The 22,760-nt window shown below is 39.3% G+C and overlaps 1 protein-coding gene and 1 long non-coding RNA gene across 5 annotated transcripts; one reads left to right on the top strand and one right to left on the bottom strand.

Annotated features, from left to right (window-relative positions):
* The first annotated feature begins 34 nt into the window (after nucleotides 1-34).
* On the top strand, nucleotides 35-5,197 carry LOC139826536 (uncharacterized). 3 transcript variants are annotated; one of them, XR_011736657.1, is made up of 3 exons: nucleotides 35-145; nucleotides 1,059-1,455; nucleotides 4,138-5,197. It is a non-coding gene; the product is annotated as an uncharacterized lncRNA (long non-coding RNA). The 3 variants fall into 3 exon arrangements; XR_011736658.1 differs by having other exon boundaries at nucleotides 56-145; nucleotides 614-1,455; XR_011736656.1 differs by having other exon boundaries at nucleotides 67-1,177; nucleotides 1,341-1,455.
* C1QTNF3 (C1q and TNF related 3) lies at nucleotides 5,104-21,507 on the bottom strand. Of its 2 annotated transcripts, none has more exons than XM_065861187.2 (6): nucleotides 21,039-21,507; nucleotides 15,794-15,905; nucleotides 13,042-13,196; nucleotides 10,037-10,166; nucleotides 8,562-8,661; nucleotides 5,104-7,147 (listed from the first exon to the last, which is right to left on the bottom strand). In XM_065861187.2, the coding sequence occupies exons 1-6, from the start codon at nucleotides 21,324-21,326 to the stop codon at nucleotides 6,988-6,990; spliced, it is 945 nt and encodes a 314-aa protein (XP_065717259.1). In that variant the 5' UTR covers nucleotides 21,327-21,507; the 3' UTR covers nucleotides 5,104-6,987. The 2 variants fall into 2 exon arrangements, with proteins under 2 accessions (XP_065717259.1, XP_065717260.1); XM_065861188.2 differs by having other exon boundaries at nucleotides 21,243-21,484.
* Between the last annotated feature and the right edge of the window lie 1,253 nt (nucleotides 21,508-22,760).

Genomic DNA, 22,760 nt, shown 5'->3' with positions numbered 1-22,760 from the left:
CTTGGCTTTGATCCCTGGCGCCTGAGGAGGCTCGGGCGGCGCTTCGCGAGTGGGAACGGCCGGTATTTCCCCCCCCGAGCCGCCTCAGCAATGGGAGGGTCCCGTGTGGGGTCCCGAGCGAGGGTCGCCCCATGTCCCTTCACAGGTGGGTTTTAGTCGGGAGACGGGCATTCCTTTGCTGCCGGGGTGGGGTGTAGAAGACAGTGGAGAACGTGAAAATCAACACACAGTTTTCAAAAAGCCTTCTTGGCCACAGCTGACGTGTGTTACCGGGGAGCTCACAGCAACACCAGGCCTGGGGCTGCCATGGGTGCTCCAAAGCTGCACGGGCCGCATCTTACCCTGGTCACACTCTGGGACGTTGGCAGAAGATCTGATAAAGAATTTATTTTTTTCACCAGATGTGCCTTTAAACGGGGCTGTCTGGTCCTGTTGCTGCTGCTACCGCAGCCATAGCCTCTCCTAGAGAGGCAGGGGTGGCAGCTATGGGGCAACATCCCACGCAGCCTCTGCTAAAGCTGGTTAGGACAGGGCTGGCACAGCTGCTTCTGGAAAGCACACCAGCGGGGTTTTGAACAAATACAAATTTTAATGACAATCCTGATGCTCACAGCTCACCTGTGCAAAGCCATTAGCTCACCGGTGCTACAGAGGGAAGACCATCACCATTGGTGACATCAGCCCAGCCTTCATCACAGCCCCAAGCCTGGCAGTGTTCAAGAAGAGACTGGACAATGTCCTCAGACACATGGTGTGAACTGTGGGGTTATCACATACATGGACGGGAGTTGGATTTGATGATCCTTGTGGGTCCCTTCCAACTCAGGACATTCTATGATTCTGCCAGCCAGGAGTGACTTAGACCGTCAGCCATAAACATCTCCTGTCTTCCTAACACTTCCACCGTCTCCTCTGCGCAGAGCACAGGGGGTTGTGTTTGGTTAAATCAGACAAGGTTTAATAAAACCCACATTCATGCACAGTCATTCTTTTAATAAAGCCTGCCAGAAAGGCAGCCATGTTTGACTGGAGGCCATACTCGTTTTGTTTTTATACAGGCTGGTCACAGGAACAGACATCCATCCACAGGAGGTGACGAAGCAGGCGTTAGATTAGCACAACTTTTCAAACTTATGTCTTGCTCCCAGTATTTCAGGTTACCAAGTATGAGACAGAGGTAAGAGGCCCCGAAAATCAATTCCATCTTCATTTTATTTATTTCTTTAAATTAGTTGGACTACAAAAATGGGCAAAGGCTCCAAATACAAATGCAGAATTTGTTCTAACCCCACGATAGCAAACAGAAAAGGTCTCTTGCCAGAGTATATTTTGTTTTCCAGGTCATATGTTTTTCCTGGTCCTATAATGCAAGTACTGCTCATACCCACGGCTGTGCTGACACCCACAAGAAATGGTGGAGAAAAAAAAAAGTGTATTTTCGTTCAAAAGAAGCAGGTTTGTTTTGGTTACTATCTATCTCCCTTAAAGACACTTTTTCATATAAAGGTTTGTTTCCACAGTTACCATCATGTTACTGGGACATAGCATTTTTAAAAATAATTTGCAGTTTCACTTGTCCCTTCTCATCTTCAGGTCATGGAGTTTGTGTTGAATAGGAACAGGCAATTTCAGTTGAGTCACCTTCTTTCATTTCGCCTAATGCTTTTTAGTTTATCACATCCAAATGACACCGTAATCACATACTGCATAATGCCTGGATTTTGCTGTGCTTTAAGTGAGCACCTGCACTTTTGCTGTCATCCACCACTACAATGGGTGCTCTGGGGCAGAAACATTTGAGTCAGGACCTTATTAAATTATTTCAGTTTCAGGGAGGTGAGGGCAGCATTTCACAAGCTTTTAATCCACTTTCAAATTAAAAAAAAAAAAAAAAGAACAAACTAAGAAGTAAGCAGACATAAGAGATAAACAGGTATTCCAATTAACCAAGAGATGAGGCTAGTAATCTAAATCCAGCAAACTCTCCTGAAGCAACAAGTTGGCCAGCAGAAAATATATGATAAAAACAAGGAGCCATCCCTGAGTGTGGGTTTGCAGTGAAAACAGTGCAGTGCTTTTCTATGCGATACCATTTTATATGCATCATTAATATGCAGCATCAAGTAGGTGTCTCTATGTATTCAGCTGCAGAGGCAATGGGTACAGGAAAGGAGGTTGTTTTGAGGCTGAAATCCCAGTGTGGGTGGCAGGACACTCAGTTGTGTTTCACACCTTGTCAGACTGCTTTTGTGACTTTAATTGAATTGCATAAGTGAGTCACTATCTGTCATCCTATGAAATGTTTGTAATTCCTATACTGAAATTAATATATTCCACAGTCAGTGTTAGAAAGTTGATATGTATATTGTGTGTTACATCAAAATTTCTTGCAGAGATGCAGGCAGTTCTATGACAGGCTGGCCACACTGCATGCCAGGCTTTTACAGTTTGTATCAGATTTGTTGTTTACAATTACTCTTTACTTTTTGGTCCTTTAGAAATACCAAGACAGGAATGTAAAGTCATAGCTGGGTGCAAAAACTCCTGTATTCTCCCCTTTCACTTTTATATTGTTTACAATTTAATCCATCTTAATACATGGTTAAAGAGATACTGGTGTCAGTACAGTTTGTATTGGTTTTGTTAAACAAAAAAGCAGTCATTGCTCACATCTGTTATAATATTTCAAATCCTGATAATTGTAATTGCCTAAAAATGCAAGTTGTAGGTTGCTAGTTAGGGTGAAAAATCTGTAGTAAATTCAAACATACCTGCATTAATCTGAAATTGAGAACTTCAAAGATTCTAATGAAATTTATGGTAGTGTTTTTGTGTCCCAGATTTATCAAAGCTTTCAAGCATGGGTGCTTTATCCCAAAGCTTGCATTTATGCATTGCCTGAAAAGAAGCTGTGCTCAGTTCATAACACGTCTTCATATCCACAAAGACAGCATATGTGATACTTCACATTTCTGACCTCGTGTTGTGTGCTGTTGTGACACACTGTCCCTCGTGCAACACGCTCATCTAATGCAGCACTTGAATTTCTGCCATTTCAATAGGTTCTTCAGCTTGGAGCATCTCTTTGCCTTTCTGTGCTTCTGTGTGAGAGTGAATTTGCACATCATTGCTTACTCTCTTAAACATACATCCCACCACACACCAGAAAAAACCCAGAAGTGAATCTATCCTGAGATCGATACATCCCTCTAAAGTAGCTGTGAATGCATGCTATGTGAGAATCTTACGAATTACAGATTTAGAAATGAAAACTCAGTCTCATCCACAGGAAGGTATTTGTATAAGCTGCCTTGTGCTACGTCATTAAAGTAAAAATATCCTGGAAAAACTACTCTTTGTGAGTTGTTTAGTCCAGTCAGGCATTGGAATGGTGATCTGGCCTTCAGGCTTTGCCATTGATTTTCAGAGTGCCAGAAGTTTCCACCCTGATACTCAAAGTAGGAGAACAAATTACTGATGCCCGTGACAGTTTTTTTCTGTACTTTGCACCTTTACCCTTGTACCTAAACCAAAATAGTAATCTTTTTATCTCCTTTTAGTCACAGCTTATGGTATTACTGTGCTTTTGTGATTTACATTAAGAGAATAGCAAGTAGATCTATATAGGTAATCTTCATATTGGCTAATTGAGGGAAAATAAATATTTTCCTGTGAGTTTATTATTAACCACTGCTGTAGGGACTGGAAACTCTAGACCAGGGTTATTGGCAGATTTAGTTTGCCTGAATACTGAGCTTCAGCTCTGTCCTGGGCACCAAACATGCTACCGCTTGGCCATCCTGCCCTAATTTATTTCTGGAGAACCATTCCTGCTGGATAGGGTTGTCTACCACATTCATTAAAGACAACTTCTCTCCTATTCCTAGTGCAATGGATTTATAAGCCTTTGTTTTTATGAAGTCTTTCCATCACCTTGCCCATGAGCCATTTATTTGTGCCTTAGCTATGGCATACATAATTCATGTTCTTTGTTTTGTGTGCCTTTGATAATTAGAGAAAGCAAACATGAACCATTCTGAGAAGCAGGTGGTCTTGGAGGGAAGAAAGCATTGATTTGAAGTGATGCAGTATCTGGAAGATTTTATTCAAAGCAATTATACTTCTACTCTTTTCTAGTTTAAAAGATGAAGAGGAGACAAATTCAATTCCATCCAGCACTTCAGCTGCAGGCCAGAACTTTTTACATGACAGAATGGCACAAACTCTGAATTCCCATCTCCTGACCTGGAGTTCCAGCCCTTATGGACTCTCATCAATTTTAGTGTGCTGTGAGCACCTGGAGTGCTTTTCTGTCAAAGAATTGTTAAGGTTGAAAAATGAAGCTCCTAGAAACTTAAAAAATGCTGAAACAAAGGTTGCTGCTCTGAATTTAATCTGGCTGTTCTTTCCTACATATTAGTGTGCTCTGTTTTCTGTAGTAATGGTGCTATACATTTGGATGAATGTGTTGAGTCGTGCAGTTCTATATTATTCTCTTGCAATCATGGCATCATATAATTGCTGCTGTATGAGGCCAAGAAGTAGCTTGTGACTATGTGATGGGAAGAACATACTGTGAGAAACATTCACAGGAAATAGGACCTAAGGTGTCAAAGATGATTTTGACATGGGTATTTCCATTCTTGGTGTTGTAACAATGTGATTCTTTTAAAACACTGATTTTTGTGGAATTTCTCACATCTGCTGGATTGTTTTCAGAAAAGAAGAAGGATAAAACTGCCATTTGTGCATTTTTTTACCAGTTAACACAATAAGTCTTTTTGTTTAATAAAACCCTGCACCAAATGGGTTTTATTTTTCTGTGAATGTGTTCATGGAGGATGCCCTGCCCCATTTCAAATGCAGATGCACAATATTGAGCCTCTCCCACCATCATCTTCACAGTCTTCATGCCAATATCTGAGCACTGATTTCATCAATCCAGTGGCAGAAAAGAATGACCCAGCCAGTCCCTCCTGTTGGGAGGAATTGGGAATGTCAAGAAGCCAGCATAGTCTGTTCCTGCACCTATTAGCTGTCCTTGGTAAATGTCCTTACAAATGGTGAAGGTCCTCAGTAAATATAGATATGAACAAACCAGTATAGTTTTATGACTATTAATCTTTATTGGGTAAATGTGTGTTTTACAAAGTAAGCAAAACATTCCTAACACAAAAATAAACCATTTTTTTCAAGATTTTTCTTACTGTGAACGTTAGCTTATGATGCCGTATACCTCATACAATTTGTCCACATATTCCAAAAGAATAACATTATCTGATTACCTGGTGGGCGTGGTTTAGTTTGAAGGCATGCCAGAATTTTACTAAAATGCTTATTAAAAAGACGTGGTCTCAGGTTTTGAAAACCTACATGGTGCAAACCTGACCTAAGTTCATAAAGAAACAAGAAAACTCATCAGATGTTAGTTCATTAAAGGTAATATTTTCAGTGGTTGATGCATAAAACTAAAAAAAAATCACAAGTCACAATCATCAAGTATCAACATGCATTTTTCATCACAAGACATGGTTTATATACACTGGGAATGTGTAAAAGGACATAAAAATTCATAGAGCAGATTTTGATTCATTTGCTCTGTTATCATGCTAGTGCTATCTTTATCTAGTATAAAAGAATTTCAAATAAATGTTTTCCTAACCCCACCTGCTTGTTATACATTAATGGCAGGCAATGTTTAGTTAAAATGTAATTTATACTTCATTAGTCTGTGTGTGGAGAGCCAGAATGTGCAGAAGATACATTCAAACTTCTGTATTTTCTTAGTATATTTGTGCTGACTGTGATGAAAAGTAAATAGCAAGACAGGAGTTCATTTACCAAAAATTTTGAAAAGTCAGTTGCAAATTTTGGTGCTGAAGAGTGGCCCAGTTTACTGTGACCACAGCTTCTGAGCCAGCCAGCGTTTGCTTTCACCAGTTAAATATTGAACTGGGTTAGCTGCTGCCTTGCCAAACAGCAGCGTCTTTTCCTGTAATACTCATTCTTGGAAAGCTGGTAGGAAAACTGTGTCAACAACTTCACTGTTAAGTAAATATGCAATATTAAAATGTAGATCCTTCTAGAAGACCTCCAAACTCCACAAACTGTTTCTCTGTTTGTACTGTGGGCATATCCCAACTTCCCCAGCGTATATGTCTCTGCTTTGATATCTTGCATTCAGTTACATCAGATTTTGACAATTTAAGTCTAGGAAGAAACGTTACAGTTCCCCTGTCTGATCCCCATACACTGCAGGCTAAATTACTTTAGCTTCAAGCTCTATTAAGGCAAGAATTACTACCACTCCTTTTTTTTTTTTTTTTTTTTTTGAGAAAGATTGAGTGAGCATAAATATGTACTAGACATCTATGAAAAATGGCACCAGATACATCTTCGGAGGTTTGAGATGGGAATACAATAAACCTGAATCCGTGACATTTTTATTTTCACATTTTTTCTTCTATTCGTAAAGTTAGTTCTAGTTCAGTAAAAGCTTCCTTCTTTAAATCTGGTTTCAGCTGAGCCTACTTTTAATTCATTCAGGCCTATTTCCGTGATGCAAACTGAAATGAACATATAATAAGAAACAAATAACTGAACAGAAAACCATTAATCAATTGTTCAATTCCTGACATACACTTGACAAAACTATTTTTATAGACAAAATTGTCCTTACTGCGCCAGCTACTCTCTAAATAATTTTAAATCCTTTTTCTTTTTTTTTAGTCACTTTGGAGAAGACAGCAATAGCAACATTTAATAATTCTCTAGATAGAACCCAGGTGACAATATGTCTTCCATGTGTCTCTTAAGTGTGTCAGCTACCCAATGTATTCAGCTCATCTACACAAATAGCAACTCATTTCATCAAAACAACCATTCCTCATCTTTCAATGTTGTAATGCTAGTCCACAGTCCGAAGAAAAACACCAGTTCCAAAAAAGAAGTTTCCTCAGATAAACATCTGTTGGGTTGTTTCTTTTATTACTTGGTTTCAAAAAGCAGAAACCCAGCGAAGGTGGAGAAGCGTTGATGGTCCCCATGGAGGGCTCCGTTGCCCATTCGCAGCCAAACTTCATCTCCCTTGGCAAGTTTTAGCACCGCGCTGTTTCCTGAAGTGTCTGCTTTCCCTTTAGATTCATAGCTAAGGATGAATATTTTAACAAGTCAGCTTTTTATTTCTCAACAATGATGAAGCAAACAACTTTAAAAAAAAATAATAATTCAAGCAAGCACCTAGTTTTCCTGAGCAAAACTCTCTTAAAAGGCTTACCAATTTTTTTTCAGTTTTAGGAGGAAATTTTGGCATCTTTATGCACGTGTTTTTCTAGTCAAATTTTGCACTTGACTTAATCACATAATTTCTTTTTTTTCTGGAGTTATGGAAGTTTAACATAGATGTTTTATTCCAGGGCACAGGAACAAATTTATTGTCTAAAATAAAACTCTGCTCCTTCATCACAACACTCCATGTTTCCCATGATGCTCCTTTTCCCTTGGATTGATCCCAGCTGATTTTAAATGCCTCCAGGTCAGGAGTCTCATGTGAGCTGTGTCCCTGTGCTCCTGTCACAGGCAGTGTTGGAGACCAGCAGCTCACTGCTAACCTGCTTTGTGCTGGCTTTGTGCAAGCACTGGTTCCCTTTTTTTCACCTGTTGCCTTTTCTGACACCAGTGCTTCAGGGGAAAAATACCGGGCACTTTTTCTTTAGGAGGAAAGACCTATTTGGAATGAAGCAGCCTTTGGTGGTGCTTCAGGTACGGGCTGTTGAAGGAACCTGGACAACTTAAATGAATCCACCATCATTCAAGTGCCTAAAATCCAGTGTGCCCAATCTAAGCTGGTGTGGCTGTTTATTCAGACTTGTGACCAAAGCTTGATTTAGGCATCAGACCCTTAGTTGGTGTTAAAGAATTATTTTTTTTTTCAAACACATATTTTTTTGTAGATATCCATCTGGCTACAAGTTTCTTGACCTGGTCCTTATAGAAGCTGATAAGCTAGAAGTGGATCCTAGTCTTCCAAATCCTCCAGGTAACATGAAGAGTTTAGAAATTTTTATTCAGTGTGCTAATGATAACAAAGCCAGTAAATGCAAGATCTTTGCTTCTTACTCATCCTTAATACAGCAGTCTAAATGGTCTCCACCTTTAAAGCAAATTGCTCTCCCCTAATCTTTAACAAGACTGTTACTAGTTGCTGAAAACTTCATTATGCCCCGTCTCTGACAGGCAAAATGAGGATGAAAATGTGTTTTAGCAGAAGGACAGAATGTTACCGCTGGACTCCAACCCTGACTTGCAGTGCTAATTCCTTTCCCCGGAGCTCTGTGGAACTTATGAGAAAGGCTGAATTTTAGGTCCAGAATCTGTGGCAGGTATGGTCCAAATTTGCAAGTTGAGGAGGGCAAAATACAATTGTTTTACTTTGTTAATTATTTTACTCTACAGAATTTCTTTTAAAAAATGCAAAATTTCGTGTTTCGTGAAATGTAAGAAAGCTATCACATTTGCGCAAACCTGTCTTTTGCATTAAAATGGCCTGGCCCTTCACTTACCTATATAAGCTGAAAACTGTATTGCCATTATGCATCAGGTACACATACACTTCCTCCACATCTTCATGTTTCATCATATTGAAGGTGAAGAAGTACACCCCTGAAAAGATTAACAAATACAACATGTTTGCTTCCTAGAGGCAGGTGGTCATGCTGCAGACTCACACTTCTTGTTCAGAAAACATAAGAGCTGAGGTCAAAATTACCTTCCAGTGGGTATTTTGTTTCTGCCTATAGTGTGCCAAAATCTGATTAATTTTTATTCTGCACGTGACAGGGGTTCAGCTACATCCTGTTCCAGAGAAGTTGCTGTATTTGAACATGGCAGGACTGCACATCCTTTCCTCCTCACTGAAAGGGAACTTTTCCAGAGGCTCAGTTGAGACCCCTCTCTCACTGTTGTTCCTTACCTTCTTGCTCCCACTGTCTCCCAAAAGGGCAGCCCCCAGGGCTCAGCCTCAGAGGCTGTCTGACAACCAGCATGTCACCCAGGTCAGGAAGGGCACGAGTGGTTCTTGCATGGCGCACCCTTACCTTCACCCTTCTAAGCTCTTTCTCTGTCTGAAAGGTGCCAACAATGTTGTGTAACCACATCATGTGTCGTGAGCTCTGCAGTACTCAGGAGGGGCAACAAACTCCTCATTCCTGAACAGCGAGTCTGTGGCATTGACCCTGCAATGGGAGCTTGGAGTTTTCTTCAACATCATTAAATCATTTTGGGTCAGAATTTATTGACATCCACATATATATTAACCTCAAAAGGAAGCAGATGTGAGGACACATACCCTTAACTGTCAGTAATATGTGCTACAGCAAGCTTGGACAGCCTGACCTTTACTTAATTTGATTTCCCATAGCAGTGAGTAAATGAATGTCAGGGTGAGAAAAGCCAAGTGACGAAAGGTGCCTTTAGGCTTTGCTTAGTCATGTTTTTTGTTGTGGCCCTGCTTCGTCCATCTCCTATTGTTCTCCCTGTGCCATGGCTGCATAAGATGGGGGACTGATGCAGCTGAAAAATACCTCAGGGAAAACGGTAATGCCTCATTTCCAGCCAGGCATCTGCTGCTGGCCAAGTTGCTACTGAACTGGCATGAGGGAAGCTGGGATTGAAGAGAGTGTATGGAGGCAGGAAGTAAAGGAGGCAACCACGAATCTTCTGCTGCTGCAGCATCAAAGCCTTGGTAATCACAGTGGCTGAGGAGCTAAAGGTCTCAAAGCAGATGGTCCTGCTCCATCCCCAGCTTTGCCCATTTGTCTTCCTCCTGCCTCTGTGCGTTGTTCTCACTGCCTGACAACCTTCTCTTGGCTTGCTTGGTTTCCGATTTCATTTCTCCTGAAAGCAGGTAGCAAGAACTACACAGATCGAGTCTCATCAGTGTGTTGTGCAAAGGCAGATAACTAGTTTCTCATTATTATTGACCACGCTTCTCCCTATAGCTCACAGAATCGTATTATTTTGTTTTGCAAATACTCACCATTCACTGGAGCACCAAATCTCCCAGTCATTACATCAAAAAAATTCCCAACGTTGGTTTCAACACTACTGAAGATGATCCCACTGTTCTGGTTGCTGAAGTGAGTAGCCATGGAAGCCATAAATGCGACCTGCAAAATACATTTCTTATTCAAGCAGTCATTTACAAAATGCACATGTGTAGGGGAGCCAGCTACAGAATTTTGTCCTGTATTTGCGGTCTGTTTATTTTCCTGACAGAGATGTTCTTCTAGGGCCTGCTCCAAGGCCATTAAACACCAGTAACAAAACTCCCATTGAATGAAAGTGGAAGAGGACTGGGTTTCTTGCATTCAATTGGACTATTCATGACTGTAAAGGTAAGTGTATGGGCAAGTGCTTGCAAGTCAGGACCTTTGTTTGGGATTTTATTTACTTTTAAATCTCTATAGAATTATGCAATAGAAAACTGGTGTTGAAATGATTGTTGTTTCCAATAAAAGTAATTTAATTAGATTTTAGACATTCCCCAATGCATTTAGACTAGATATTGCTTTTAACTGAATGTGTGAAACAAATAATGCTTGGCAAAATCCATTCAAATTAGAATTTCTTGCTAACTACCTTTAGAGATACATTCAGCATTTTTATTAGAAGTCCCCTAGAAGTGCAGTTGCTGGGACTCAACAGTTGGTGCTTCTTCTTTCTTATTTATTGCCTTGTACCCTCAATCATGACAACAGAGGGTGGTAGAGATGAAAAGAGAAAACTAAGAAAGCAAAAACTGTGCTCCAACTTCATGTTACACTTCTTGCAGTGAGACATATTGGCTGTGGAAGAAGTTTCAGAGGCAGCAGTGCAAAACCGCCCACACTGGACGATTCAAATTGCCTTCAGCAAGATACCAGGGAATGACTCTGTAAAGTTGCATGGGCAGGGAAGGGGGTTGTTTCTTCTGCGAGTCTGTGATCCCCCCTGTCTGCCTATCAGTACATGGGGTACAGGCAGAATTACTGCACCTGCATGGCAGAATGTCACATAGGGACTTGGAGTTTTATATCTGTCTCTTAACTTCGTAGATTAGAAATGTTAAATTACGGTCGTTACTGCTCCTCACAAGAATTCCATTTTTTTTGTGAGATTCCAGCTATACTGGCATTAAAAAAAAAAAAAAATCCCACCATAAACCACAACCCCCCCCAAGTTCTTTTGATTTCAGATCCAAATAAGAACAAAACTGAAACAGGCAAAATGAAATGCAAGTCTCGGTCCAACAATGGAAATAATTAGCCAATTGCTCAGAAATTTGAGGAGCTCCAGATGTGAGCTGAAAGCTCAGGCTGATTTTCCTTATCCCTGCTTGGATGCATTTTCTGTGATGGCAAATTGTTAACTTCTTGCTTCTCAGCCAGGATCACATCAAAGTTCATCACGTGTTAAAGCAAAGCAGCTGCAATGGCAGCCTGAGGGAATTTTTTGCTTTTTGTCTAGATTCAATTTCACATTCTCCTTGACCCTGAGCTGCATTTCTTGGCCCGATCAGAAGAGTTGAAAAATATGTCCTTTCTCCCTAGGTCTCATTTTAAAGTAGCAGATCAACATGGGCACACCAAGACTTTCAAAATAATCCTGTACTTAAAACAGTATTGTATTCAAAAATGTTTTCTCCTGTACCTATCCCTGCTATGAAATTCTTAAGCATGACATTAACAAGAAATGATATGCTATACTCTGTAAAGAATTCTAAACACATCTGTTAAAAACAGTGATGGAATTCTATATGGATGTAGGTATTGCAATATAAACTTTTATTTGTCTGCTTTCATAATCCCATTTTTAATTCAATTACTACCACTACGTTTAGGTAAGATGGAACAGACTCTGATCACTTGCCCATGCAAATGCACCTGGTGCCATCTGAAGTGCTTTAGGGTTCAGCACATGGGGCTGGCTGATCGGATGCAAGACCACCAGAAGCCCTGTCTACAGTGGCAACATCTCAGCATCTCAAAGGCTTGCCATGCATCTAAATCTTGCCTTTAGCACTGTAGCTGCGATACATCACAGAGAGAATGAACCACCCATATGTTGCTAGACTGCAGTATACAGTGTGGACAACTCTTTTAAATCCTCTTTGCAACAGCAACCAAGGATCCCAGTTACCCATTTACTTTCTGTTGCCTTAAGAGCAGGATGGTGCCACACCTCCTCTGTAGTGCAGGTATACATATATGTTAATATTTATACATATAGATGCACTCTCTGCCATCTGCCAAGTTCCTGGGACCTGTAAAGGTCTAATCCAAAAGCTGTGGGACTATGTCAACACAGTGTTGAGCCCAAACAAGTATATCCCATCCCTCAGCAGAGCTTGTCACCCAAGGCTTGAACCCATTTTGTAATGTTCTCCTGGTTTTTGGGAGCTCATTCATAGGCAGAACCTACATACTTCTCAACATATTTAAGGTTTTGAGACATTTAAAACCACAGATAGCTACTGAAGGGTATTTTTCAAAACCGGAGGACTTCTGTCTGCGCTCAGAGATTTTGAACTGAGACTTTGAGGAGTTAAATACATCTGCTTCAGAGAATCTCACAAAGCCTGACTGATGTGAGAAGCATGGGCCTGAGTGGCTACTTTACAAACAGTTTTCCATAGGAAGCACAGTTAGGTATGTGATACAACTTGACAGAAAAACAGTAGTGCCTACTTCCCCTACTTCCCCTTTAATGATGCAAATACTGGTTTTCTGTCCTAAGAGGGAACCGTATATATGTTTCTTCCTGTCCATTTCTCCGCTGAATACTTACTCTTCAGAAAGACTGAGCACTGATGTCTTTACTTTCCAGGAAAATCTGGCAGAGCACATTTGTCAGTCATGACAAGGGCTATGTATGTCTCCTACTGTATTAATTTACAGGTGGATTTGCTTATTAAGTATCTTACAGTAGTTAGGTGCTGTTTTTCAGAGAAGAAAACCTTAACCTGCAAACTGCTGCAGCCAACACAAGCCAGAGATTTTGTACCTGTAGCTCTGGAGGAATCCCAGGGTAACCCTTCTCGCCTTTGGGTCCATGATGGCCACGCTCTCCTCTCGGCCCCATGTCTCCTTTGTCTCCTTTTTCACCTTTGGCTCCTTCCTGGCCAGTTGCTCCATTATTTCCATTGTTTCCATGGTTTCCTTAAAGGAAACAGCGCTTTCTGTTTAACTTAAGTAACTTAATATAAGATATTTTAACAAATAATTGTAACAGGGTCTTTTCCACCAGTTTGGAACACATAGGCTTTTCAGAACCATAAAACACGGGCTGAGCTGTGATGAAAAAGAAACAGCTGTGTGGTTAAGCTGAAGGTGAAGGTTTTGATGAGCAAGTTTCCAGAAGGATGTACACTGATGTCTAAGAGTTGACCCTCATGGTATCTCAGCGTTTCTGTATAAACTGCCAGTGTTTTGGGTCATTGCATTGTTGGGGAGTTTGCAAGGACAAGACATGAGGCAAACATGAGGCTCAAGGAAAGCAAAGCCACTGCCTGCTGACACATACCAGCTAGCCTGCATGAGTGCTCTTCCTTTCCCTTTTGTATAAAAGCTTATTTCCTGGTAATTTGAGTTAATTAGGATAGGATAAGATAATTTTGAAGAACAATTTGCTATCTTTAAAACATGCATACACGATGAAGAATGACTGTAGCCTCAAACTAGCTAAATAACCCATCTGTGCCAAAAGTGGGAGGATCTGCATTCTCAGAGTGCTGGTTAGCTTGAAGGTGTTGACTGATTGCATGTTCCTAGATTTAAAGAAAGGCTTTTATAATTAAGCTTTTCTGAGATGGCTTTTTGTAAAAATGGTCATTATAAAAATATATTCCTGCATCTGCAATATTACTTATTTCCGAATGTTTACTGAGGAAACTACTGAGCAAACTTCTGTGTGACTGAAAATATTTTAAAGATGGATAGAATCACTGAGCAATTATTATGGCTACCTGCAGCAAAAGCCTGACCTTTCAATTCATTACTCAGGGGGTTAATTAGTGTCATCATCATTCTAATTCTACCTGAATTTAAATTAGATTCTTTGCCACTGTGCCTGTTCTCTGATTAGTCACTCTTGATTATGAATTTGCAAGAAGAATGGTGTTGTCTGAGATCAAAATTAATGGTTAAGTGATTCTTCAGAGTTTTTGTGTTGAGAAGAAAAATCTACTATTTCAAACAAGGAAGCTAAATTGTGGAAGAAATTAAGCAAATCTTTGTTTGGGTAGAGAAATCACTAACTTTTAAAGATAACAAGAATGATCCTTCATGTAAAGCCAGACTACTTCACTACCAATTCAGAACAGAGGTCTGCAAGCAACAGTTGATTCAGCCAAGGAAAAAGAGGCTGTTGTTGTTCCCCTTATGGGTACAATGATATGAAATGCAGCAGATGAAGGAAACAGAGAAATTCCAGGGTGCAGACAGCTGCTGTTGGCCACGCGTTTGTGGCATCTGTGGTGGCATGAGAGTGTGACTAAGATACATCCTTGCATGAGGAAAAGGCAAAGCTGGGACTAGGCTGCGTCCTGGTGTGTCCACTGCAGCCTTGAAAGTGCGGGTCTAATAAAAAATTGTGTCCTGCTTCCAAGTGACCAACCATTTATTAACACATAAAGCAATACTTATGCACAAGAGGCCTCACCATTAGAATTCTCTTACTTCTCTAATGGTCAATACTATTTTTATAAAGAGTTGGTGCATTAATAGCTCATAGCAAGCCAATACCGAATATGCCTTATTTTGCCTGATACCCAAAACATGTCAAAGTGACAATTTATTTCACTACTTTGCCAACTGAAGCTAGTTCTTGAAAGACTTCATTTACTCAGATATAACTTCGTAACAGTCAGATTTAACTGTTACTGTAAACTGTTTCTACCAAAAATCACCATATTATTTTTTTTGTGTGCATGGTTATCCATCACGTCTGTTACTTTCAGTACGTTTGTGAGACAGAAGGATTATGAACTTCCGTTTTTGTTGTGATAACAGAAGGCAAAGGCTTTTGAAGATGAGACAAATCTGTCAGTCAGTGACATGTTCATTTACATTCTACATCTGCTGTAGGAATGGCGATTTTCAAATCCCTGAAGGTAGCTACCGTAACAAACTTATACCAACATGCAACTATCTTTATCCCTTCTCTAGGCTCTTCTTTTTCCATACCAATTATCAGATCAAACTATGCCATTTTCTTTTTTATCCCATTCTTCTGTGTGCATTTTTAATGGCCAAAAAAAGATACTTTTTATTGTGGAAGACAAGAAGAAAGAAGGAAAAGTAGAAATTTCTAAGAGAGAATTAAGTATGTGAGTCTCTGTAAAATATTGGCTAGTAGTATGCTACAAGAAAAAACCTCCTGAACACAGTACACAATAGCACAGCTGGATATTCAAAGGTGAATGTAATAATCAACTCCAGGGAACAAGTTCTTCCAACTTTAATGGAGGCTTCATGCTGCTTTAAAAAGACAGGCCAAATTGCCCTAAAAATGTAATAAGATTACTCTGAATATGAATTTGTGAAAGCTGAATTTTAATAACAAATGGGTTTTCACTGGAAAAGACTTCAGAGTCTAATTGAAAATACCCGTCTCCCAAGAAGTTATAGAAAAACCTGTTCCTGAATCTGTGCCCAAATACAAACATCTGGACCATTTTTTGATATTTCATAGGATAGTCTGTAACTTATAACCTGTAATTAGACTGACCAAAAAACCAATTAAACTTCATCTTTACCTGGCATCCCAGGGGGCCCGGGAGGTCCTGGGGGCCCTTGGTAGAGTCGAAGTCCAAAGTCACCACGGCAGCAGGAACTACAGTCTGGATTCTGCGGTCCCGTTTGTGGGGGCTAGGTGTACAAAAATAAATGTTAAATAGCTCATTCATTGAGGGAATCAATCATATACATGTTGGTTACAGGGTCTTCATTATATATTCTCTGTTTATGTATTTGCTAAGTTTTCAACACACTTCTTACCTGAGCCGAAATCTCCCATACTTGGGTTGTCTCTGAAGATGTTGGTTTTGGAAAATTTAAGGGAAGTGTTCTGTGAGCTATATGGATATTAGGAAAACAACGTGTCCCATCAAATAATGAGCATTTTGAAAATAAAATAATACCAAGTAATTAAAGTTAGATCAAAGTTTCAGTTACTTTCCTGGTCTGCTTTTCACAGCTTCCGGATTTCAGCTGACCTTTGTTGACAAATGAGCTCATGTATAAGGACTGGTAGGACACAAGGGACATTTGACCGTCACTAATAAACTGTCCTCACTGAGCATAAAGAAAACAGTGTTGGACTGCCCAAAAGAGATGTTAAAAAATGTCTGTGCACCATATTCCTGTTGACAGCTGCAGACTTCCATATTTGCAGGCTGCTAAAGTTGGGAGAACCTAAAAAGTCTCAAGATACATAACCCAGATTTGAACTGACCACAACACCTGTTGTTTGGAACATTGGATTATTTGTAGTCGTGGGCATGTAACTATGAAAACCAGTTTATATGCTGAAACTAATATAAATAAACTAGTGAGTTTATTATACACAGCTCAGCTACTGTAATAGTAGTTTGATAATAGTTTTGTTTCTGTGCTTTTCCTTCCTAAGTTATTTTAATTATACTAAGAGTCTCATATCCTAACTAGGCTTTTGCAATGATATACTGGCCATAAATCTTCTGATGTGTGAACTGAGGTAGTGGTCCAGGGTTTGGTTTTGTTTCTCTACCTCCTTTTCATTTCTCCCTCTTTGTTTATTTTTCCCTATAATTCTTTGGTATTATCCTGAGGTGCAAATCCACAGTTCTTAAATCCTGGAGGGAGATAGTTACATCAATCTCAACTACTACATTTCTCTACTCATTCTGCTGTTTGTCTTCCTTCCCCTTCTTTCCACTCAACTTTACATGCTCAAATCACTTGCCTAATGCAGACCTATTGGTTTAATGGCAGCAAACTATCCTCTGCTTGGGATAGGAGTTGCCGAATGCACATATAGGTGTGCTGTATTCCTGCCCTCAAGGTCATCACCTGGCCTGATTTGAAACACTAAAGCTTTCTGCCTGTGTTTTGAACAATACCAAGTATACCCCTAGAATTCATTAATTTCAAGAGGCTCGGGAGTTTATGTCATTACAAAAAACCCTTTTCATGCCACTGAAATACTGGAACTCCTCCAATTGGACAGACACATGTCTTTTCTAGCTGAAACCACTGACAATGGAGCTACCATTGGAATAAAGGATGACCCAATAGCTCAACAAATATACCTCATATTCAAAGAGTTATAGAAATGTTAATACTTGCCAATAGGCAGAATGGCTTCATATTTGTGAGGTTTTGGTCAATACTATGCTTTTTACCTTAATTTTGGATAAGGTCTATATTTTATAAGAAAAATGGGTGCTGCCTGCTGGACTGTCTCTTCTTGGAGAACGTGTTTGCATCCTTCTTGCTATTTTATCTCTCCCAGTTGCCAGGAAGAACATAACTGACAATCACTAGACACACTGTTTAAAGCTTTCCTAATATGAGAGAAGAAGTAGCCCTGCTTCCAGCTCATTTTCAGTCCTTGGATGGGGGCCGAGTGCCAGAGGACTCAAATTGCACAAACATTTTGCACCACAGGAAATGCTAATGTTGAGTGTTGCACTGAGATTAGAGTCTCCAGCTCTTTTTCGGTAGTGCTTGTTATTCATGTTAAATGAGAAGACAAACCATATACACACCTGCTCAGAGCAAATAACTCATTTTGGCCTAGAAATACCTAAATACAGAACTGTGGTTTATAGGTAGGGAAAGGTGTGAATCCAGCTAACTGCATGTGAGACTCTGTGCAAGCAAGATTTGTTTTCTTACCCAATGCACTGAAATCCCAAACTAGATGATTACCTAACCAGCCATGTTGTCATAAAATAGATACTAGTGCTGGTCATAACCAAATAGTCTTTGGCATTACCTCTTGAAAAGCTCAGCAGGTTATTACATGTGAAATGAGACAAGTACTGCCTGCTTGGTTGTATGAGAACAGTTCCACTGACTTTAAAATAACTACTTATGCAAGTCATAAAGTAGTATTGAGTTATTATCTTTACTGGTCTTTTGACTAGGAGGAAAAAAATATTCCCACTCAGCTGCCAATATTAATGAGTAGTCAGGATATTCTTAATCTCTAAAAACAGAGAACTCCATGAAGAGTACATTTAAAGGAAAAACCTGGTCCTAAAGTAAAATTATACTCAAATGGGACAAAGAGATTAATTATAACCTACTTGCCAAGGGTGTCCTATGCAGCCATTTGCACATACATTTTATTGCACAATAAATCTTTGGCATTGCTCTCAGAACATGAGTATGATTTAGGAGCTTGTGAAATGCATCTGCCACACTGACATCCTAATACAGATAGAAAACTTGAAATACTTCTAAGGCTATATGCTCAATTTCCCATTATTTAATATGTAGGAGGCAGTTCTAGGCACCAGATGATCTATGAAACTCCCTTAACCTAAAGCTGTGAACAAATCTTAATTGGGCATCCAGCCCACTTTTACTTCCTGAGTAATTTTATGGGTTTCTATTATATGCCTAAGACACTGCAGAAGACAAGTAATGTACATACATCCATCATTTTTGGCTCCTGTTCTGAATGCAAAATAGCACGTGTCTGTGGGCACTAAAGCCTTCTGCTCCCCTTCTATAGCTACTAATTTAAAAGGCCAAAACTCAGGATGAAACACCAGCAGGTTGAGGGGTACCTGAAGATGTTCAAAGATCAACCTGAAAAGGAAGAATGTGTCTGGCATGGCTCTCTGCAGAAACCAAGAGTTCTTGTGCTTGAGAAAGGGATATTATATTATATTATATTATATTATATTATATTATATTATATTATATTATATTATATTATATTATATTATATTATATTATATTAATTATATTAATTATATTATATTATATTATATTATATTATATTATATTATATTATATTATATTATATTATATTATATTATATTATATTATATTATATTATATTATATTATATTATATTATATTATATTATATTTTAACTTACTGGGAGTGTGGAAACAATGCAGCCAAGACAAATGCTGTTGTGTCTATTCCACAGCAGGGAATGGGACTGTAAAACACTTGAGCAAGACAGTGAAATTCTCTAGCCAGAGCTAAGATAACCAAGAAATCAGGGACTTAGGGATGGAACAGCTTTCAGATGGCTCAAGGGGAAGACAGAAGTTGGACATGAATTAACACATCTGTGCCACCTTTGTTCCTGCTCTGCCTGGAAATCCCTGGAGTCTAGAGGTGGAAAATACTTATTGCGTCAGCTGCTCTGTGATGGATTATCCCTGTCATGAATCTGCCAGTGCTCCATTTCGTTTCAGTAAGCCAAAAATTGCATCATTTCCCCCGCAAATATTGCTTCTTAGAGAGGGTCTGGCAGGTAAATGACTTCCATCAGCTGTACTAAGACACGATGGGCTGTGTTTCAATGTCACAGCCTTCTCCCCCAGCAGGCAACTCCAAACATGTTGCATTAAGCTCTGTGATGAGAGACACATGCACCCCAAACACAGTGACACTTTCTGGGAGGGAGAGTTTGACCCCTAAAGAAGTTGTAATTTGGTATTAAATCCTGCAACTGTGCTGAGTAGAAGGCAAATGTTTAGATACCAGTAACACATGGTCTGTAGTTTGCAGCTGCACAATTGTCTCTGCAGTGAAGAGGTACACGCGTATGAGCCGACTCATTGGACTCTGTACCTGATGGTTTATACTGTTTATATATTGCAAATGCAATTTAACATACCTACATTTAAATATCTAGTTTGCTAAGTGCACTGGAGGAACATATAACTCTTGCACAATAAATATGAAACGCAAAGCACTATAAAATTTAAATATAAGGAATGCAGTGGTGTATTAAACTTATTCCCATACATGTGTTTGAATTCTTTAAACCTAGGACAGGATTAAAGTCAAATCTCCCCTCTGCAGGTTATTGTTCAACACTTGTCTGCATGTCCATTATTTTTGGAATTCAAAATACCAAAGATTGATCTGAAAGAATTTTAAAACACAAAGGATAAAAGGTGAACTACACAGGACTCAAACATTTCTATCAACAATAGGAACAAAACACGTTCTTCTTTCTAAAAAACACCAATCAACAAAAACCACATTTGAGTTGAATTTTGTTTTGCCTAGTGCTAGAAAATGCTTCATCTTCGGATTTTTCCTTTCAAATTAGGATTGCAATATTTTATGTATAATCAAATTATGCCATTTTCCCTCTGCTGTGAGCTAATGATTATAATATCCAAAATGCCATGTAAAGGGCACTAAAAGATCTCAAGTTTAAAAAGTAGATACTACAGATGATTTAGGGTTTCTTTCCAAGACTTTCTTTCTACTGAAATTGTCAAGGTCTCATATATCATTAAATCTACTCAATACGTTAGTATCTTTTTGTCAAGATATTCCTTAGAATAAAAATTTTGAACTTTCAGAATTTGATTATGCTTGTCTCAAGCTCAAAAGAATATACTTCATATATATAATTTAAAAATAAAGTTATTCTCCACTAATTGAACTTTTCCAAATACCTCTATACATTCTGTGATTTTCCTTCACATTCAGATGAGTTACCAAAATCTAAAACTTCAATATATTAAATAAGTAATACCTTGAAATAATTAAGAAACTCTACATATAGAATATATGATTGCACAGGATCATAGTTTCAGCAAAACAGAGGTCTGCTGTCTCTGTTGAAACCAGTGTCCCCAACCACTGCTGTTTCTACTAGCTCATTGAAAAAATCCTATAAAGCAACTCAGCAGAATACAGACCAATACACAGATTTAATAAAAATAATATCATAAACATATCACTAATAATCTTAGCAAAAAAATAAAATCTCATTAGCTTTAAAGATATCTTTAGAAGATTAATTCAGAGTACCTGGACTCTATCTGAGGTAGTCAGTTCTACATCATCTACCTCTGGTCTCAGGACTTTTTGGTCTGTAGAAGTGCTATTATCAACAGTCCACTCTATAAGTTGACTCCGCTGTTTCAATATCTCCCTGCTTCTGGAACCTTTATGGCCAGTCTGGTGGTGACTTTGCAACACTTTGGCCACTGGTTTATAAGATCTTCTGCTCACCTCCATGTATTCATCTTGACACAGGCAAAATGGAAGAAAAAATAAAGCCAGTAGATGCCAACTGATGAAATCCTTCTCTGCCATGTTATTAAAAAAAATTTTTGCAGGAGTCCAGCAAATGCCTTACAGAAGGAGAACCTCTTTGCTGCACCAGGAGTTATGTGGTCCGTTCAGCTTTTCCACTAGTAAGCCTGGCACTGAGATCAGTACCAGGTTTTATACGGCTGCGTGCAATAAATAAAACTAAAAATGCCAAAGTGACAGGATTCTTCATCCAGAATCAGTCATGCTCCTTTAAACAAACCAGGCATTATTCACCACTTCACCACCACAAGGAAAATTGATTTGTATGCTGGAAATGGCCACAGCATTTAACGGACTCCCATGGTTCCTATTTGGGGGCATTAAAATATGTAGCACCTTTTCTTTGGCATGTTTTTGTTTAAGTGTGAAAAAATGTGATGGAAATGGAGAACATATGGCTAATGGTTTACACTCCTTGATTAGACATGGAAAGGCTGTGAATTCACACTCTAAAATGTCTTTTGGACACAGTTGCTTTCCTTATTTGCCAGGAAATTTACACACACAACTGCGTCAGCCCAGTCCGAAAAATCCTTCCAAGAGCAATTAGGAAACAAAAGCACAAGAGGAGCTTTTGCATATGATCCTGACCCAATGGCTGTTTCTGACTATGCTTTTCATTCACTAAAAGAAAAATATTGAATTTCTGTCAGCTGGCCAACGGTGGAACGAGACTGGGTAAGTAGCTCTGAAAAACTGGGTTGAATTCAGATTCACAGAGCCCCATTTCTCAGCATTAGTTCAACCTACTCAGCCAGGCAGTATTTTTTCCCTTGAGTTCACAGTGTTTTGCTAAATGCAACTGCCAAACCAAGCTTTATGTCCTCACTGCCAAGTAAATATAAATTTACTGGGGCCTTATTTCAGACTAAAAGAATCAAATTATATATGTATAATAATGCCCTTATTATATTTTTTGAACCTCCCACTAGTATCCTCTAGAAAGCCACAACTGCAGAATTCAGTTCTGCAAACACATTCAACATGCACACACACATCCAGCCTTCCCAAGAGCAAGTAGCTCCTTGGCTTGTGAGAAATACTTCACCAGCACATGGCTAGAACAACATTACTGAAGGTATCAGTCCCAGGGAATGATCCCTGGGCCTGTAGTACGAGGGACTGGCTCTTACTCAAGGTGCTCAAGGCTGACCACCCTGGTTAGCATTTCACTGGAGCTCCTCTGTGACCTGTAGGGTACTTTGGGCCCCTAAATTATCCCACTTTTTTTCATTTTTCTTCTTCTTTCTGTTTACTTGCCTGATGAAATGTGAAGGTTGTGCTACAGTGGATGTTTTTAGAGCAGGAGGCTAAAGTTGCATGTCCAAGGACTGGATGTGACAAACTGGCAGAATCAGAGGCCTGTTGAGATGGTGGTGAAGGTTTCATCCATCCAGAATGTAGTTTCTGAAGCTAAAAGTCCATAAATATAAT

The sequence above is a fragment of the Patagioenas fasciata genome, chromosome Z (assembly GCF_037038585.1).
Source record: "Patagioenas fasciata isolate bPatFas1 chromosome Z, bPatFas1.hap1, whole genome shotgun sequence".
NCBI classification, from domain to species: domain Eukaryota; kingdom Metazoa; phylum Chordata; class Aves; order Columbiformes; family Columbidae; genus Patagioenas; species Patagioenas fasciata.
Note: the sequence above shows the minus strand (reverse complement) of the source record. Positions and strands in the feature narration are given on the sequence as shown.